This window comes from Rhamphochromis longiceps, linkage group LG9, assembly GCF_057381845.1.
Source record: "Rhamphochromis longiceps isolate RC_006_pf linkage group LG9, R_longiceps_female_GT1.1, whole genome shotgun sequence".
NCBI classification, from domain to species: domain Eukaryota; kingdom Metazoa; phylum Chordata; class Actinopteri; order Cichliformes; family Cichlidae; genus Rhamphochromis; species Rhamphochromis longiceps.
Genome location: NC_140565.1, coordinates 20,517,487 through 20,532,935, shown reverse-complemented (window position 1 = coordinate 20,532,935; position 15,449 = coordinate 20,517,487). Strand labels below are relative to the sequence as shown.

The 15,449-nt window shown below is 45.1% G+C and overlaps 2 protein-coding genes across 4 annotated transcripts; both read left to right on the top strand.

Moving 5' to 3' along the window:
* Nucleotides 1–143: 143 nt before the first annotated feature.
* naa50 (N-alpha-acetyltransferase 50, NatE catalytic subunit) lies at nucleotides 144–3,023 on the top strand. Of its 2 annotated transcripts, none has more exons than XM_085418743.1 (5): nucleotides 144–357; nucleotides 1,663–1,796; nucleotides 2,021–2,140; nucleotides 2,483–2,549; nucleotides 2,660–3,023. In XM_085418743.1, exons 1-5 carry the CDS (start codon nucleotides 350–352, stop codon nucleotides 2,835–2,837), a joined length of 507 nt encoding a protein of 168 aa, XP_085274869.1. In that variant the 5' UTR covers nucleotides 144–349; the 3' UTR covers nucleotides 2,838–3,023. The 2 variants fall into 2 exon arrangements, with proteins under 2 accessions (XP_085274869.1, XP_085274868.1); XM_085418742.1 differs by having other exon boundaries at nucleotides 145–357; nucleotides 1,660–1,796.
* A 1,167-nt stretch (nucleotides 3,024–4,190) lies between these two features.
* usf3 (upstream transcription factor family member 3) lies at nucleotides 4,191–14,718 on the top strand. Of its 2 annotated transcripts, none has more exons than XM_085418740.1 (7): nucleotides 4,191–4,406; nucleotides 4,929–5,052; nucleotides 5,168–5,199; nucleotides 5,293–5,375; nucleotides 5,466–5,562; nucleotides 5,677–10,532; nucleotides 11,554–14,718. In XM_085418740.1, exons 2-7 carry the CDS (start codon nucleotides 5,009–5,011, stop codon nucleotides 13,363–13,365), a joined length of 6,924 nt encoding a protein of 2,307 aa, XP_085274866.1. In that variant the 5' UTR covers nucleotides 4,191–4,406; nucleotides 4,929–5,008; the 3' UTR covers nucleotides 13,366–14,718. The 2 variants fall into 2 exon arrangements, with proteins under 2 accessions (XP_085274866.1, XP_085274865.1); XM_085418739.1 differs by having other exon boundaries at nucleotides 4,926–5,052.
* The last annotated feature ends 731 nt before the right edge of the window (nucleotides 14,719–15,449 follow it).

The following is a 15,449-nucleotide window of genomic DNA, read 5'->3' as shown; positions in this document are numbered from 1 at the left end:
CCCTATATAATTATGACTGAGAACCAGGATGTTTTCAACACATAAACCGTTATTTAAATGTCTTAATTTGGCTGGAAAAGAGCCTGAGAGTCCAAATCCAGGTCAAAAAGTCTCATATCTAACATTAGAGGCGCGTGTGCGCATGCGGAGGTCAGGGTTGACAGTCCGTCTCCACACAGTCGTGGAAGGAGTGTGGCGGCTAAGCTAACTGCAACCATCGTAACTAGCTACATGTGGAGGGTAAAACGGGAGGCATCCCCGACCCCAACTCTTTCCAGTTTCTCACCTTTTACCCGAAACAACTTCAGAGTTCATACTCTTCGAAAATAAGGGATATCATCTCTTTAAAATGAAAGGGTGAGTGTGAACTTTTGGGTCACGAATACGTAGCTTAGCACAAGTAAAGTTTTTCATGTCTGTTTTTTTCCTACAGGAGGAGGCGGGGAGGTGACGGCGAGGCTAGCTAGCTTGCGAAACGACTTTTATTTAGGTTCATGGCCACTATATAAAGGACAGCACCGTCACTGAAGTGGTGCTGTCTTAGTTGTTGTCGTTAACTTTAGCCGCTTGTCGGTTTGTGTAGGTCGCGAACAAGCTAAGCTAACTAGCTCGCTGCTAGTGGAGAGCTGAGTCAGTAAAGCCAGTTTAGCTAAGCTAATCATAGCTCTGATTATTTTTGGTATTTGCCGCGAACCTCAGCTACCTGCACAGAGTCATACCAGTTTTGTCGAAAGTCTTAGACGCAGCTATCTCACGTTGGGCAAAAAAGTTACCATTTTAATGTCACACATGACAGCAACTTTAGCGTTTGTGCCAGCTGACTCAGTGTAACTTGATCTGCCAAAGTAACACACTATCAATGATGCTTCTGGACATTTCTGAATAAATTCTCTTATTCCACGAGGGCAATAAAGGCTGAAGTGTATTAATTGTATACTTAGGGTTTCACCGATCTCATTGTACATGCTTAAGGACAACACACGTGACCTCCACCAGTTCTTGGATGTGTAGTCGTCCTATAAATACCACAGTGAACCTCTCACTGAGGCGAGTGGACTGCTACGTGTGGGTCATTTACTAGTTACACAAATCCAGCCATGTCCCCTGGTCATCCTATAGATATTTAAAGGAGAATATTAATCAATTTTGATGGTAGAAAAGTTTCATTTTTAAGTAAAGAGTTATAAAAAGCACAAGCTGCAGGTGTTGTTAAAATTTATTTCTAAGCGGCATTCGTCCAAAGAATTACTGTTAGTAGTAGATTATGTAAATGTATGTGTGTGATTAGAGGGGACATGTTGATTTAAGCTATACAAGAGTTGATAACAGGTTCAGTTCAGCAGTGTTATAGCTTTTGGGACGAAATCACGCAGTTCATGAGAGATGATTTAATCAGTACTCAAAGTAGACAACTATCTGTGTAATTCATCTTTGAGCTTTGATAGTAAAAGTGAAATTCATCTTTGAGCTTTGATAGTAAAAGTGTTTACTCAAATATTGAGTGTATAGACTGAAAGAACTGTGCTTATAAACAAATATAAAGGATAGAAGGCTTGTAAGATGTCAGTTTATTAGTCTTTATTGTATTTTGGTTCATATAATGTTAAATGAAATGGTTTACCTGTTGTCAGCCATTTGACCGTTTTGCTCTTGTTCCAGTAGCCGGATCGAGCTGGGGGACGTTACGCCCCACAACATTAAGCAGCTGAAACGCCTCAACCAGGTCATCTTCCCCGTCAGCTACAACGACAAGTTTTACAAAGATGTGCTGGAAGTTGGAGAGCTTGCAAAGCTAGGTAAGACATCACAATACTTACACCTAGACAACTTCAGTTAGGGTGACACCTGATTATGACTGTATGTGATAACATTGATGCGTTAAAGAGGAAAGCGACTGGTGGAATTCAGTTTGCATGCACTTTAACAGCTTGATTTTCAGTCATGGGAAATGAAATGTAGAAATGTGGCTTTTAGAGGTATTTGATCTTTCAGCATCATGTTTTGTTTTGGTTTTTTGCAGCGTACTTCAATGACATTGCAGTGGGTGCTGTGTGCTGCAGAGTGGACCACTCTCAGAACCAGAAGAGACTGTACATCATGACACTTGGCTGTCTAGCACCCTACCGTAGACTTGGAATTGGTAAGTAGTAGTAGATTGTTTCTGTTATTGATTCCTGAAGAAGAAACTTTTTTTTTCTTCCCCACTATCATTAATGATCCTTATGTGTGATTCAGGTGAATAGAAGCTCTACTGTCATTAGTTTGATAACGGAAGTTACAATAATAATACATTTTATTTGAGGGCACCTTTCAAAAAGCCAAGTTCACCTTACAAAAGAACAAAATTAATAAAAGGAGCAATTGTCATCCTCTATGAGATGTATGATAGACTAGACTGTTTGATACTGTTTCTTAAAAGTTATGAGGACCTCAAGAAGAGGCTGTTGTGCAATTGGTGATTTTGTTTTTACCTTTACGCCAGGTACAAAGATGCTTAATCATGTGCTAAACATCTGCGAGAAGGATGGAACTTTTGATAATATTTACCTGTGAGTGTTTGCAGAATTTGCATGAAAACTTATCTGCATACAATAATTATTTTTGACTGATTTTCCAGATGAGCTGCCTGTTAATGCATTTGTATTTTCCCACTCTACAGTCATGTGCAGATCAGCAATGAGTCGGCCATTGACTTTTACCAGAAGTTTGGCTTTGAGATTATTGAGACAAAGAAGAATTACTACAAGAGGATAGAGCCTGCAGATGCCCATGTGTTGCAAAAGAGCCTGCGCAGTCCTTGTGCACTGCCCAGTGGAGAGCTTCAGAAGTCAGAGTAGGGGCACAGCGTTCGGAAAAGGCACTAATGTGGCCACCTCCACAGAAACAGAACTGTGACAAATGCCCCAGGATTCAACACTTTCTTCAAAGGACGCTAAAAAGAGAAAACAAATTTCAAGCATAAAAGTTGCTGCATTTATTTCACAAGAGGGTCCCCTGTTGTTGTTGTTTTTTTCTTTTTTTTTCAAATTCTCTTCATACTGTTAATTGACAATGACAAAAAGCTAAGCATCCTATAGTGCTCCTGTTGACAAAGTTACCAACTTCTGACAGTTGACATGGTGGAGGGGGAAAGAGTTGGTGTTTTCAAATCACATTGTTGTTTTTTTTTTTGTTTTGTTTTTTAAATGCGGTTATTAAAGCTGGAGGGGACATATCTATGCTGTTGATCAAAGGAAATCAGTTGGTTTGGAAAAGTAAAGGGAAAAAGTGCTTGAAAGACCATCCCCCGACACAAATGCAGTCCCAGGTGGTCAGCTTGGAGTGATACTTGAGATATGTGGAACAGACAAAGCTCTATTCCTGCACCACCTGAATCTTTGGACTCATGAGAAATGAGTCTGACCGGTTTGTTGTGTCCGGGGGGGCAGAAATGCGTCCCCTCAGTACAGGAGAAAGGGGAAAAGCTTGACGGTTTTGTGGCAGTCGGAATATGCGTTCAGTACTTTTAATTTTTAAATATTTCCAGGCTGTTATTTAAATCCCCCTTCAACTAGTCTGTTATTTTTATTTTCCACACTGAAATGGCAAATGGTTCAGAGGTTCTCCTGGGTTTATCACAAAGAGTGAAAATATAAAGGAACGAGAGAACCAAACAAATGTATTGAATGTGTTATGAATAACATCAGATCGATTTGGATTTGGGCATTATTTTCAGTAGTATGGTGGAGGTGTTTGTGGATGCTTGTTTCTAAATATATACAAGTGTTTTGAGACATACCTTAAACACCTTTGGCACCTTATGTAGCCATCTTATGACATTGGTCTTCTCAAACTTCCTGCCACAGTGAGCTTCAGTGATTACACACACTTTCAGCTGAAAGTTTTGGAGTTTTGCTATGATCTCTTAACAGTGTATTACCCAGAGGAAGCTCTGACACCTCTGCATGCAAGGAGAGTTGTGTCCTCTCCACTGTAGTATACGCATGTTTTCATTTCTTTGGAGAATTTTATCTTTTCTGGAGCTCTATATTGTAAGACTTTTTAACGTCTAAATGAATAAATTACTATTTGCAGTAAAAGTTGTGTTATGTTTTGACATTATGAATATTTAGTATAGAAATTGGGTTTTGTGTGTGTGTGTGTGTGTGTGTGTGTGTGTATGATTTATGTCTCCCTCTGCCTTAAACTCTTCCTTGGATGCTTATAGGTGTTGTGATTGGATATAACCTCCTACCTCTGGAATGCTATTGGCTTTCAGGACTGCGTGCGGCCCGCCCCTTTCAGCACTAAGTTAGGTTATTCAGATTGTTTTGGGAGATGAGTTGAAAGCTTTGCTAGCTAATAGTTAGCCTCCAATTTTTAAAGTTCTTACAGGAACAGCGGTCTCCAAAATGTCGAGGCTAAAGGTTCGTGAAAACTACTCTCTGTAAGCAGCATTTGTGTGAGCACGGCCGAGAAGCGACTGGCGTTGTTCTGCTTAATAATCATGTCGGTGTCGATAAGCTAAGATAGCTGTTAGCCTGCTAGCTATCAGAAAGCTAGCTGAACAGGTAATTTCTTAGGTTTCTTTGCAGGTTTAAATATATGAACATCGCTCGCTGCCGATATTGATACACAAGCCCAGGAGAAAGATCTGTTTAATCACTTCGTGTAACACTCTAATTATTTTGTAACGTGTCGGCAAGTGTTTTTATCTAAATGAGTAAAGATAGGGTAATTACACTAGCTTGTTAGCATCTGGTAGTAGTAGAGGCTGAGTGTAGCTTGACAGATTTAATACTTTTATATCTGCTATTGTATGAAACAGTATGAGCTCATCACTAGTGTATCTGTACTATTTTTCTCAGCTGATACACAGCGGTGTGTTGACAGTGCTCTTATTTATAATCAATACTCTGTTCGGATGCTTTATGTTTTGCTTGCAGCAGGACGAGCACGGAATGGATTTTAGGTCCAGCTGTTGATGTGTTGACTGGTACCTTATCATACAGGCAACTGTGAGGACAGGATGCCAGAGATGACTGAAACTCAGACACCTGGCCGTAAACCCAAGTAAACATCTTTGAGATATAGTCTGTTTGTTCCGGTTCAGTCAAATAATTTCCGTAAGTGGTCGTTTAAAATGTGAACTGTTCAATTTTTTTTAACGTTATTTTATTGTTTGCAGAAAGAAGAAAAACAAAGAATCTCACAATGCAGGTAAAAAACCATAGATGACCATAGATTTATTGTGTAGGGTTTACTTTAAATGTACATGAATTCTGATGACTTTGTGTCTTTTTGTTGTTTTAGTTGAAAGACACAGAAAAGAAAAGATTAATGCCGGGATTAACCGCATTGGTAATCTTTTGCCATGTTCCCAAGCACTTAAACAGGTAAGAGACAATCTGGTGTTTCTGTTTGCCTAAATATAGTGAAATTAGAGCAAAATATTTTAATAGAAAAAAATGTGATTTTATTTTTAGAGTAAGAACATGATACTGGACCAGGCCTTTCGTTACATCACTGAACTGAAGAAACAAAATGATACAATGCTTCTGGAAGGAGGAGATAAAGTCCAAGGTAAATTGTAATATTGTACACACCAGCTTCCTAATTTAGTTGGAGTATCCTACAAGTTAAGTGTGAATATGGATTATGTGTGGTTAAAGTCATGAACTCTACACCTCATTGCAGCAGAGGAAATCCGTCGGCTGCGGCGTCAGCTGGAGGAATTGAGGCGAGAGAGTGCTCACTATATTGAGCTCCTCAAAGCCAATGACATTAACCCTCTGGAAGATCCCACTATCCACTGGAAGGGCAAACAACGCTGTGCTAAAGTGGCAAAAGTTCCCCCTACTCACCAGCTCCCAAAGGGGATAATTGTTTGTTCTAATGGCAATGGGAAATTCCCTGCAGGAAAGGAGACTAGCCCAGGAAAACAGTCATCTGAAACATTAATTATTCAGCCATCATCTGAGGCCAGTGCCAGATTAAGGGTTAATGGAGCCCTGCTGCATGTTAACAACTCTTCTTCTACCCCTGCACTTCTCCCTGGGTCAGCAGCAGCACCCACTCAGTCTACACCCAGCCTGAGAATGATAGAGCAGTGTGTGGTTGAAGCACCAACTGTGGCACCCACTCTGCCACCTTCTGTGTCTTACATCACCCTCCAGATTCCTGCAGCATCCACGTCAATGCCTCAGCAAGCTCAGCCCCTCACCTTAGCAGCTACTTCAGCCTCACAGCTCCCCACTGAAGGCTCTGCTCTGCCTGCATCCACCCACCCTACAAAAGCTTCAGAGGGTTGCTCATGGGTAACGCAGGACGCTACCATAAGGACTGCAAGTTACACTGCTATCCCAACCAGCCAAGCCCTTCTCAGGGCTGGGGCAGCAGGCAGCACACAGACTACCTGGACAACACTGCAGATGGCAGGGAACACAGTGCAGCCAGTCTGCCAAAGTCTTTCCACTCCAGAAGTCAGCAACACCACCCAGCCTATCCAGCAGGTGACTGTATGTCCAATGGGCAGCAAACCATCTGTTCACCCAATTCAAATACAGATGCAACCACAGGTGCCTGTACAGCAGGCACCTCTTACAGGTCACATTCAAGCGCAGCCGTTTCAAAGAGCACCCCAGATACGGCCAGCAGTCCTAAACCAGACACAGCCTCAGCCTATCCTAGCATGCCAACCTCAGTGTGCTGTTCTTCCTCAATCAGCCATAGTGCAGCAGCCACCTGTGGTGGCCCACCCTGCAGTCGTGTCTCAGCCCCAGCCTACTCTTCTTCAACCAGCCATAATCCCACAACCTCAACCCCTCCCTCAGCCAGCCCTGGTACCCCAGCCACAGGCCACCGTGCTTCCTCTCCTTCAGACCATGCAGGTGTTGCAAGTCAACCCAGGTGGAGCAACTGCTTCAGGTGTTACAGTACCACAGAACACAAACAATCCAAGTGTTGTAATCCTGCAGCAGGCCAGTGCTTGCCCTACCCAGCCAGTTGTGAGGGAGGAAATAACAAGTCAAACACCATGTCAGCATTTTGTAATCATCCAGGCACCCAATCAGGCTGCAACTTCTGCTCAGAATCCCCAAGTTGGCATGGTGCCTGCTGCTATCCCTACTGTTTCCACTCAGATACCCATGACCAGCACCTCGGTGTCTGCACCATCCTTGCAAAGTGTAGGGGGAAAGCAGCTGGTGCACATTCTTCCTCGCCCTGTTCAGCCTCAAGCGAGCCATCCTCCGCAGGCCACCCAGACATCATCTTCTCCACCAGTTCCTACAACCCCGCAGACTATCACTGTGAATGGACAGGTGTTTGCCTTGCAGCCTGTGAAGACTTCTGATAAGGCCAGTTCCCAGGGTGGCCAGAGTACATTGCAGCTAGTCCAGCCCACTACCAGTGAGGAACCGACTACTAATGTGGCTCTCAACAGCTTAGGGGCCCTCAGCAGTCTCAATCAGAGCATCTCTCAGGGTCTTCCTCTTAACATTTCTAGTCAGAACAATGGTCAGCCTCCACCTGCTCCATTATCAGTGTTGCAGCAGCAGCCTCCTGCTCCAGCATCCATCTCTGGAGCCACACTTGCACTACCTGCCCGACAGCTACAGGTCCCAGTCACATCAGGGCTGGTGGTTAGTACCTCTAAGCCTTCAGCAAAGAGGCTTCGCACAGCCTTGAATATGAAGAGAGCAGCAGCAAAAAGGACTAAAGCTGCAAAGAAAAAGGAAACCAGTCCCCCACAACCTGCTGTAGCTCTTTGTGCCAAGCCAATAGCTGCTACAGGAGAGAGCCAGACAGTTCAGGTTACAGGATCTCAAATTTTACAGTCTGCATCTGTTAAAGTCACAGACATTAACTCCACATGTACCACAGCTGTCACAGCTATAGATAAAGCTATAGGTAGTGTCACTACACAACAGAACACACAGAAAATGATTGTAAGCAGTTCATCCAGCGGGCCAGCTGTGTTTAGTCAATCCCATCCACGGGATAAAACCTCTGTCAGTGCGTCTCAGAGTGATTCGACATTCAGTCATTCTAACACTAGCAGCATCACAACTGCAGTTACAACAGTCACTGCCACATCGATCGAGCCATCGGTTAGTTCAGACTTGGTTGACAAGAGTAAAGTATCTCCACTTTCTGGCAGCGACTCAGCTGTAACCAAGCTCTCAACTGCTGAGGCTAAACATCCTATCACCAGTACAGAAACTAGCATAACACAAACTAAGTGCACTGCCAGCACTGCTGCTTCTGGACAAAACCGACCTGTGGTGACCTCAGCAGCTGCCTCTGAAACTCTGTACACTTCTTCCTCTGTTTCTACTGTATGTTTGACTCCAGTCTGCACCAGCAGTACCACAGCAACTGCACCGTTACCTTTTAATAAGACTACCCAACAAACATCACCTTGTGGTTCCCAGGGATCTGCTTCACAAGATTCTCTGCCTTGTAATAAACAGGAGTCTCAAGCCACTCCTTCATCTTCTGTGTCCACAACTCTGTCATCATCTGCACCTGCATTTTCTGCTATGCACAGCTCTGCAACAACCCCTACAACAAGTTCAGATATTAGTAAAAGGAACACTGCTCCCAGAGTTACAACACAGCAGACTGATGTGAGCACACCCAATCTGTCCTCCTGCCATCCTACTGAGGGCAAACCGCCTCAGGCCCCTAGACCAAACAGTGAGGCTCAGGAGGAGATGCAGTCCACACCAGCAGCCAAAGAGAGCTTAGTAGTGGCTCCTGACATTCCTCCTAGAAAGGACTTTTCGTTGTCTCAACAGGTGTACACTAACTTAGATGATCAAACTCTGGAGCACTCTTTGACCTCTAGCAGGCAGACTGATTCTCCCATGTCTTCTGGAGCTGGGGGTGGTAGAGGGTTTTCTGTGGCGTCCATGCTTCCCCAAGGCCACACTATCGGTGCATCATCTGGGTCCTTTGGAACATTTACATTCACAAATGAGCAGGCAGAGATGCTGGCGTTAGCCATGCTGGAGCAGGACAGCCCTGGAAGGAGGAGTGGAGGGTGCTCTGGGGAAAACACTGCATCTATTAACCCCACCACAGCCACGTGGGAGCCCACAAAAACCACACCAGTGTCAGCCAGTAAAGAACGAGGCTCAGCTGGGCAGCAGGCTAAAGTGAATAAGCCTATTGACCCAGGAACAGTTAAACCTGCTGTTGAGGTGTCTGTCAGAGGACAGGTTGGGGAAGGGCCTGTGAGTGCAGCCGGTGGAAGCAGACATCCACAAAACATCTCTTACTCCCAGTCTCAGCCTCTTCCCCAGGTCCAGTCTCAGAACTCATCCCAGAGTGGGACAGTGGCAAGCCTCAGTGTCAACAACCTGATTAGGCCCAGCTCTAGTCACCAGCCCTACCCTGGCTCCCCAAATCTGCCTGGCCAACAGGCCTCAACTCCCTCTCCTGCGGGGACCTCATCTCTTATATCCCAAGCCTCAAATAATGCTCACTCACCCTGTTCAGGTGCTACACAGCCAAATGAGTACATCCCCTTAAAGACTACACTAATGAGGGCTCAGGGAGGAGTTGGTATTGGCGAGCGACAAGTAAAGCTAATTTCCAAGCGGCAGGCTCAGGATGAGGTGATGTTAAACACTGGTAAACGACCTAAGCCCTGCCCTCCATCTGGTAACCCTGTCAACCACATGGATGTGAAAGCCGCTGACCACAACCAGATGATGGTAGGTCAGCTACCGTCGTCTTCCTCAACCGTCATGACAAGGATTAATTCAGAAGGTGGAGGCCCTATCTTCTCTGCAAACTCTTTTATGAGCCCGGTAGTTAGGCCTGCAGATGGGCACTGCCCTCCACAAGGACCTCCTGAGCAGAACCAGCCAGGGGTACTTCATCTGCCCCAGGGGCATCAGCAGCATGCTGTAACACAGCCTGGTCAACATCTGGGAGGGAACCTTTACATGAAACAGCAACAGCAGGAGCAGCAGAGGCACCATCTGTATCATCTGCAGCACCACTTGACACAGTCAGACCCAGCACAGCGCCACTCAATACACCAGAGGGCGCTGCAGCAACAAGAGCAGCATGTCCAGAAGAAGCGGGCACTCGTCAGAGGCAGTCAAACAGGCTCACCTGCTGGCCTGCAGCAGAAGCAGCATCACCTGGAAAAGTCTGGAGTTCAGCAGCAGCAGCAGCATCCTTCACATCAACAACAACAGGCACAGCATCAACAGCACACGCAGCAGCAGACCCAGCAACATCCACAGCAGTCACACCAACAATCACAGCAGCATCAACAGCCAACACAGCACCAGTCTCATCCCCAGCAGCACCAACAACAGACACACCAACAGCCTCCACAGGGACAGCATCAACAACACCAACAGCAGCAGCAGTTGCAGCAGCAGCAGCAGAGCTCTCACTCCAGACACCAGCAGCATCTGCAGCAGCAGATCCAGCAGCAGCACTTTAGGCACCAGGAAAAGAGTTGTGAAGCACAGGCAGCCAGTTCCAGGGGCCATCACAGTAATCACCTGGCCCAGCAGGACCACCTCAAGGTTGGTGTCATGTGATATAAAAAGTGACAGTTGCATTTTTAGCATAAAGCATATTTGAAAACCAGTCCACTGGAATGTTTTTGTTCTCCATGTACCATTTACTAAGTATTACCCCATGAGACTTTTTTTTTTTCCTGTGCAAGAGATCTGAAACAGTTTAAGTTAGTGTAACTCTGCCTAACTACCTAAGTGTCCTTTATACAAACACCTGGCTGCTGCAACAGTCTACCACAGAGAAACTCTCATTTACAGAAAGAAAAAAAAAATCATGAAAAGAAAACAATCACAGTATTGACACTTTATAGTGTGTGGGGGACTTTGCAGTGAAATAGCAGCTCTGCCCTTACAGCCACAGTGTAGACAGAGGAGTGTAAATTTAAGATTGTTTGTAATTGAAATGTAGTTCAATCATTGTGTTTTGTTTTAATTTCTACTATCTATTCATGAACATCTGAGAGCTGTCAGGATAAAAATGTTAACACATGCTTTGTGGTTGGATGACACTGTACACCAGGGGTTCTCAAAGTTTTGATGACAGAGTGCCACTTTTGGGACTTAACATATGATTGAGGGCCATGCAAGAAAAAGGCACACTACATTACATCACATTACAAAGTCACAACTTGCGTCAGTTCAGAGGATAGTCTTTTATGTGATTAATTCATTTCTTGATAGATTTCTTTAAGTTGATTGAGTTTTCTGAATTTCTGGACAGCAGCCTTATTTGTTAATGTTAGAAAGGTTTGGTCTGCTATGATGGGAAGAACAGATGTTGAAATTGAATAAATATCTCCCTTGTTCATTTTCTGGGCTGATATATTGTAGCGTGACATGAGTTGTGGGTGTTGAAAATGTTCAGTAGTGCATTTTATGTTTGTTGCCCTCACAAGCTGCATAAAATACTACTAAGGGGCACCACTGGACTCCACTCTGATCTGTTTTTATTGCTCTTATTGATTTATGATAGTTAAGATTCATTTTGAGGGTGTCACTGATAATATTTCCACTTTTTCTCCCTCAGTCTGGTCAAGACCATAATGCTATGCAGAGGATGATGAGTTCTAGGAGTCTGGAGCAGCAGCAGCTCATTTCTCCTCCCGCCAATCCTGTGTCACGGTCGTCTGACTTGGCCTGCACTCCATCTCGGCAGGAACGTCACCGTGTGTCCAGCTACTCTGCTGAGGCGCTCATCGGTAAAAGCTCCACTAGTGGCGAGCAGCAGCGCATCGGTCTCCACCTTCAGCCTGGTCACAGTGGCGCTCAGGAGCAGCCAGACCTCCGTGGTTATCTGGACACGTCAAGAGGGAAGGCCAACATTGCACATAACCCACAGAGCCGTCTGCCATCTGACCATCCGGGGTCCGCTGATGTTCAGCGGGTCTCAGAGTGTCCGCCCTTTAAGGCAATGGGGGGTGCAGGAGGAGCACATCAGCTCAGTGGTTTTGAGGCTCAGGTATCTCGTGGGAGTGACATGACATCTAAACCAGTGCCTCCCTCCCAGAGGGGGCCTCAGGGGCAGCAACAGCCAGGTTTCAGGATGGGCCCTGCAACAGATGGCCGAAATCGTGGGGGCTACAGTGGAGCTCATCCTGGATCACAAGGGGTCCAGGTTGGACCAGCACTGCCTCGAGAACAGGATGGATGTCATCAGAGTTTCATGCAAAGCCTCCTGTCCCCCCACCTTCCTGAGCAGAGCAACCACCAACGAGCAGTGCAGTGCTGTCCTCCGGTCAGCATGGAGTACAGCTGTGTGCCTGGAAACTCGTCAGGAGACATACAGGCCAAGACCTCCAGTCCCAGTGTTCCCCAAACCCAGAAGGCTCCGCCTATGCGACTTGCAGAGGGAAACAAGGGCCACATTTCTCAGGTCAGCAGTAACATGCACCCAGGCCCAGGTGTGCGATCAGGACTCCCTCACCCTCCACCCCCACACAGCAGCTCTGAGCCAGGCCGCTCCTCCGCCCCCTCCCGTCCACCCACTGCTGTTAGCCAACACTCTCGCCACATTGCCAGAGATCCTCAGCCCACCAAACTGAGACCTGGCGACCGGCCTCGATCCGGTACGCTCAGACCGAGCAACCCGTTTGAGCCTGAGGGCCATCTGCCTCTGCCCCCTGGAGGTGGGGTGCTGCTGAGCCGACCGCAGTCTGGAGGAGAGGCACGGCGTAGCGCCATTGTGCGCTTCATGTCAGACAGTGCTCAGGTTCCTAGCGACAACAACCTGGTTCCTGATCAGCACCTAACACAAAACTTTGGTTTCCCTTTTATTCCTGAGGGAGGGATGAATCCTCCACCTCCCATCAATGCAAACTCTACGTTCATCCCGCCAGTGAGCCAGCCGAACGCCTCCCGTACGCCGTCCCTCCTCCCTGTTGAGCCTCAGAACACTTTAACCTCCTTCTACCCTTCCTATTCTCCAGCTGCTCACCCCAGCCTTTCCAGTGATGTCACCCTCCAATACTTTCCCAACCAAATGTTTACGAGCCCGAGTGCCGACAAAGGGAGCGCTCCTCCACTCAACAACCGCTTTGGCTCAATCCTGTCCCCGCCACGCCCTGTGGGTTTTGGTCAGGCCAGCTTCCCGCTGCTTCCAGAAATGCCCCCGATGCCCATCGCCAACTCGTCTGGAATCACCCCTCACATCTCCAACTTCAACTTGACCTCTCTGTTTCCCGAAATCGCTACCGGCATGCCCACTGATGGCTCAGCGATGCCAATGTCTCCCTTGCTGTCTCTCTCTAACACCGCATCTGCCGACTCGGGCAAGCAGCCGAATCGTCCTGCTCACAACATCAGCCACATTCTGGGCCACGACGGCAGCTCGGCCGTGTGAGGAGACCTCCTGCTGCAGCGTGAATGTGATGGTGAACTGGAGCTTTAGAGCAAAAATTTTAAATGTTGTTGCTTTTATTGTTCAACGAGTTCAGAAAGTGGTGATGAAGCACTTGTTGAAATGGTGATTTTTGTTGTTTACATGTTCAAAACAGTTTTGGTCTCAGATATGTTCCCTTTGGCGTTTGTTCAGATATTACAAATGATAACATTGGCAATCTTATAATTTTACAGGAACATGGAAATGTGTGTCTTTAAAGTGTCCCTCTTATGCTTATAGGCTCCTAATTTTATTTTGTAGGTCTACAAGCAAAGGTGTGCCTCTTTGTGCACTGCTGTCTTTTTGAGGCTACACTCCCACGAGCCCATTCTGGTCTGGATGGTTAGCTCCACCAAATTCACATGTAACTGGCGTAGCCCTTCAAAAGCTGACATCTGCAAACAGAAAGCCGTAGCCACATTATAAAAACATGCCATCGCTTCTAACTTTAACATCATCCTACGTTTGAATTTGATCGAAATCACGGCAAAGCCTTGTTTTTTGTTTTTTTTTAACTTGGAGAGTTTTTTCCACGCGTGTTTGCTGTTAGTGCAGAGCAGCTTTTAATGTTCAATGAGTTCAGAAAGTGGTGACGAAGCACTTGTTGAAATGGTGATTTTGCACTTCTTGGAGACTTACAGTAAAGCATTTGGAGTATTTTGCTGATAAGAGACATTTTAGAGTTATCGCCCATCTTTGAGTTGAGGTCACTGCTCGTTCTGTCCTTCCTCAAGGATGGGAAAAATTATTCCAGTTTTTTACATGGGTGTCAAGTTTTAAGTGGAATAATAATAGTCATGTGTTCTGTGGGAGAGAATGGACAGCTGTGGACATCACGGTTGAGTTGTCCTTATCATACTTCTTGTTCTGCAGGGAGACGTTAATAGGCATTGCAAGCAAACCTTTGCATAAAACCTTTCTAATTCTCTTTGGTGTGGATTTTTCAAACATGTCAAATTATGAAATGGTTTGAATGATGAAGAAAAAAGTTAAAAGCATAACAGGGGCACTTTAAAGTTTGTTGTAAAAATGTTGGTTAAACCGACTGGTAGTAAAACAAAATCAGTTTTAGGTTTAGAACTTGAGTTCAGTGTATCCTGGGTCATTGAGAAACCTTCTGCACAGTTACCTACTAATGTAATTTACTAACTTATCAGGTTGTGCTGTACAGAATTGTTTTTCCAAGAGCTATTTTGTAAATACCAATGTTTAATATCAGAATTATTAGATTATGTATGTATTTGTAAATACAAGATTGATTAATAAAGTTTATAAGGAGACATTTGTATTTGCTGCCAACTGGAAAACTGTGTGCTTTTTTTATTCTCTTGTCCATGACAGCATTTGAAACATTTTTCTAGATCAAACGACAGCCTCCCGCCGCTCACTCCTGACTCTCTCTTCTGATCTATACATAGTGATGATCAATTAAACCAAAAGTTTTAGATTTGGATTCATCATTTCATCAGACCTGTTGACACTAATTTTCAGTCCTGTAATGTGGCAAACTGCAGCCTTTTCTGTTTCCCTTCCTTAAGAATGGTTTCATGACAGGAACCCTTCCACCTTCACAATATGATGAGGCTTCAGCAAACACTCCGTGGATGAAAGGACTGGACGTATCTCTCAGGTCAGGAATCAGGTCTTTGTGCATTTCTTCCTCTTTCTTCAGGATATGATTTCCAAATATTTATCTGCTGTGAGGTTTTTAGGTCTGTTACTTCTTGTTTTCCACTTGTCTAATTTCCTCACTTTTTTGAAGAACACTGCACACCTTGCTGAGTCTTGCGAATGCATTTTACAGTCAACAGCTTTTTGGGAATCATTTTGTTAATGGAAAAAAAAAACTTTTATACCCGTCAACTGTTATCGGTGAAGTTTGTTGCGGATTCAACTAAAGAAATGTGAACAAATTGAGTTTTTGCTAAAATTATAAGTGTGTAGACAATCCTGGTTCACCCATTTGTATGTTTGGATGATTCATTATGAGTGTTAAGTGGCTTGACAAGCAAAAAACAAAACAAAAACATTTCTCTGAAAATGAG

Excerpts from the sequence above, each read along its gene's own strand:
- naa50 (XM_085418742.1), top strand. Across the intron at positions 1,797-2,020 it reads TGGAGAGCTTGCAAAGCTAG|CGTACTTCAATGACATTGCA; the intron begins GTAAGACATCAC and ends GGTTTTTTGCAG. Across the intron at positions 2,550-2,659 it reads ACTTTTGATAATATTTACCT|TCATGTGCAGATCAGCAATG; the intron begins GTGAGTGTTTGC and ends CCCACTCTACAG.
- usf3 (XM_085418740.1), top strand. The coding sequence starts at position 5,009 with ATGCCAGAGATGACTGAAACTCAGACACCTGGCCGTAAACCCAA. Across the intron at positions 5,376-5,465 it reads GTTCCCAAGCACTTAAACAG|AGTAAGAACATGATACTGGA; the intron begins GTAAGAGACAAT and ends TTTTATTTTTAG. Across the intron at positions 5,563-5,676 it reads AGGAGGAGATAAAGTCCAAG|CAGAGGAAATCCGTCGGCTG; the intron begins GTAAATTGTAAT and ends ACCTCATTGCAG.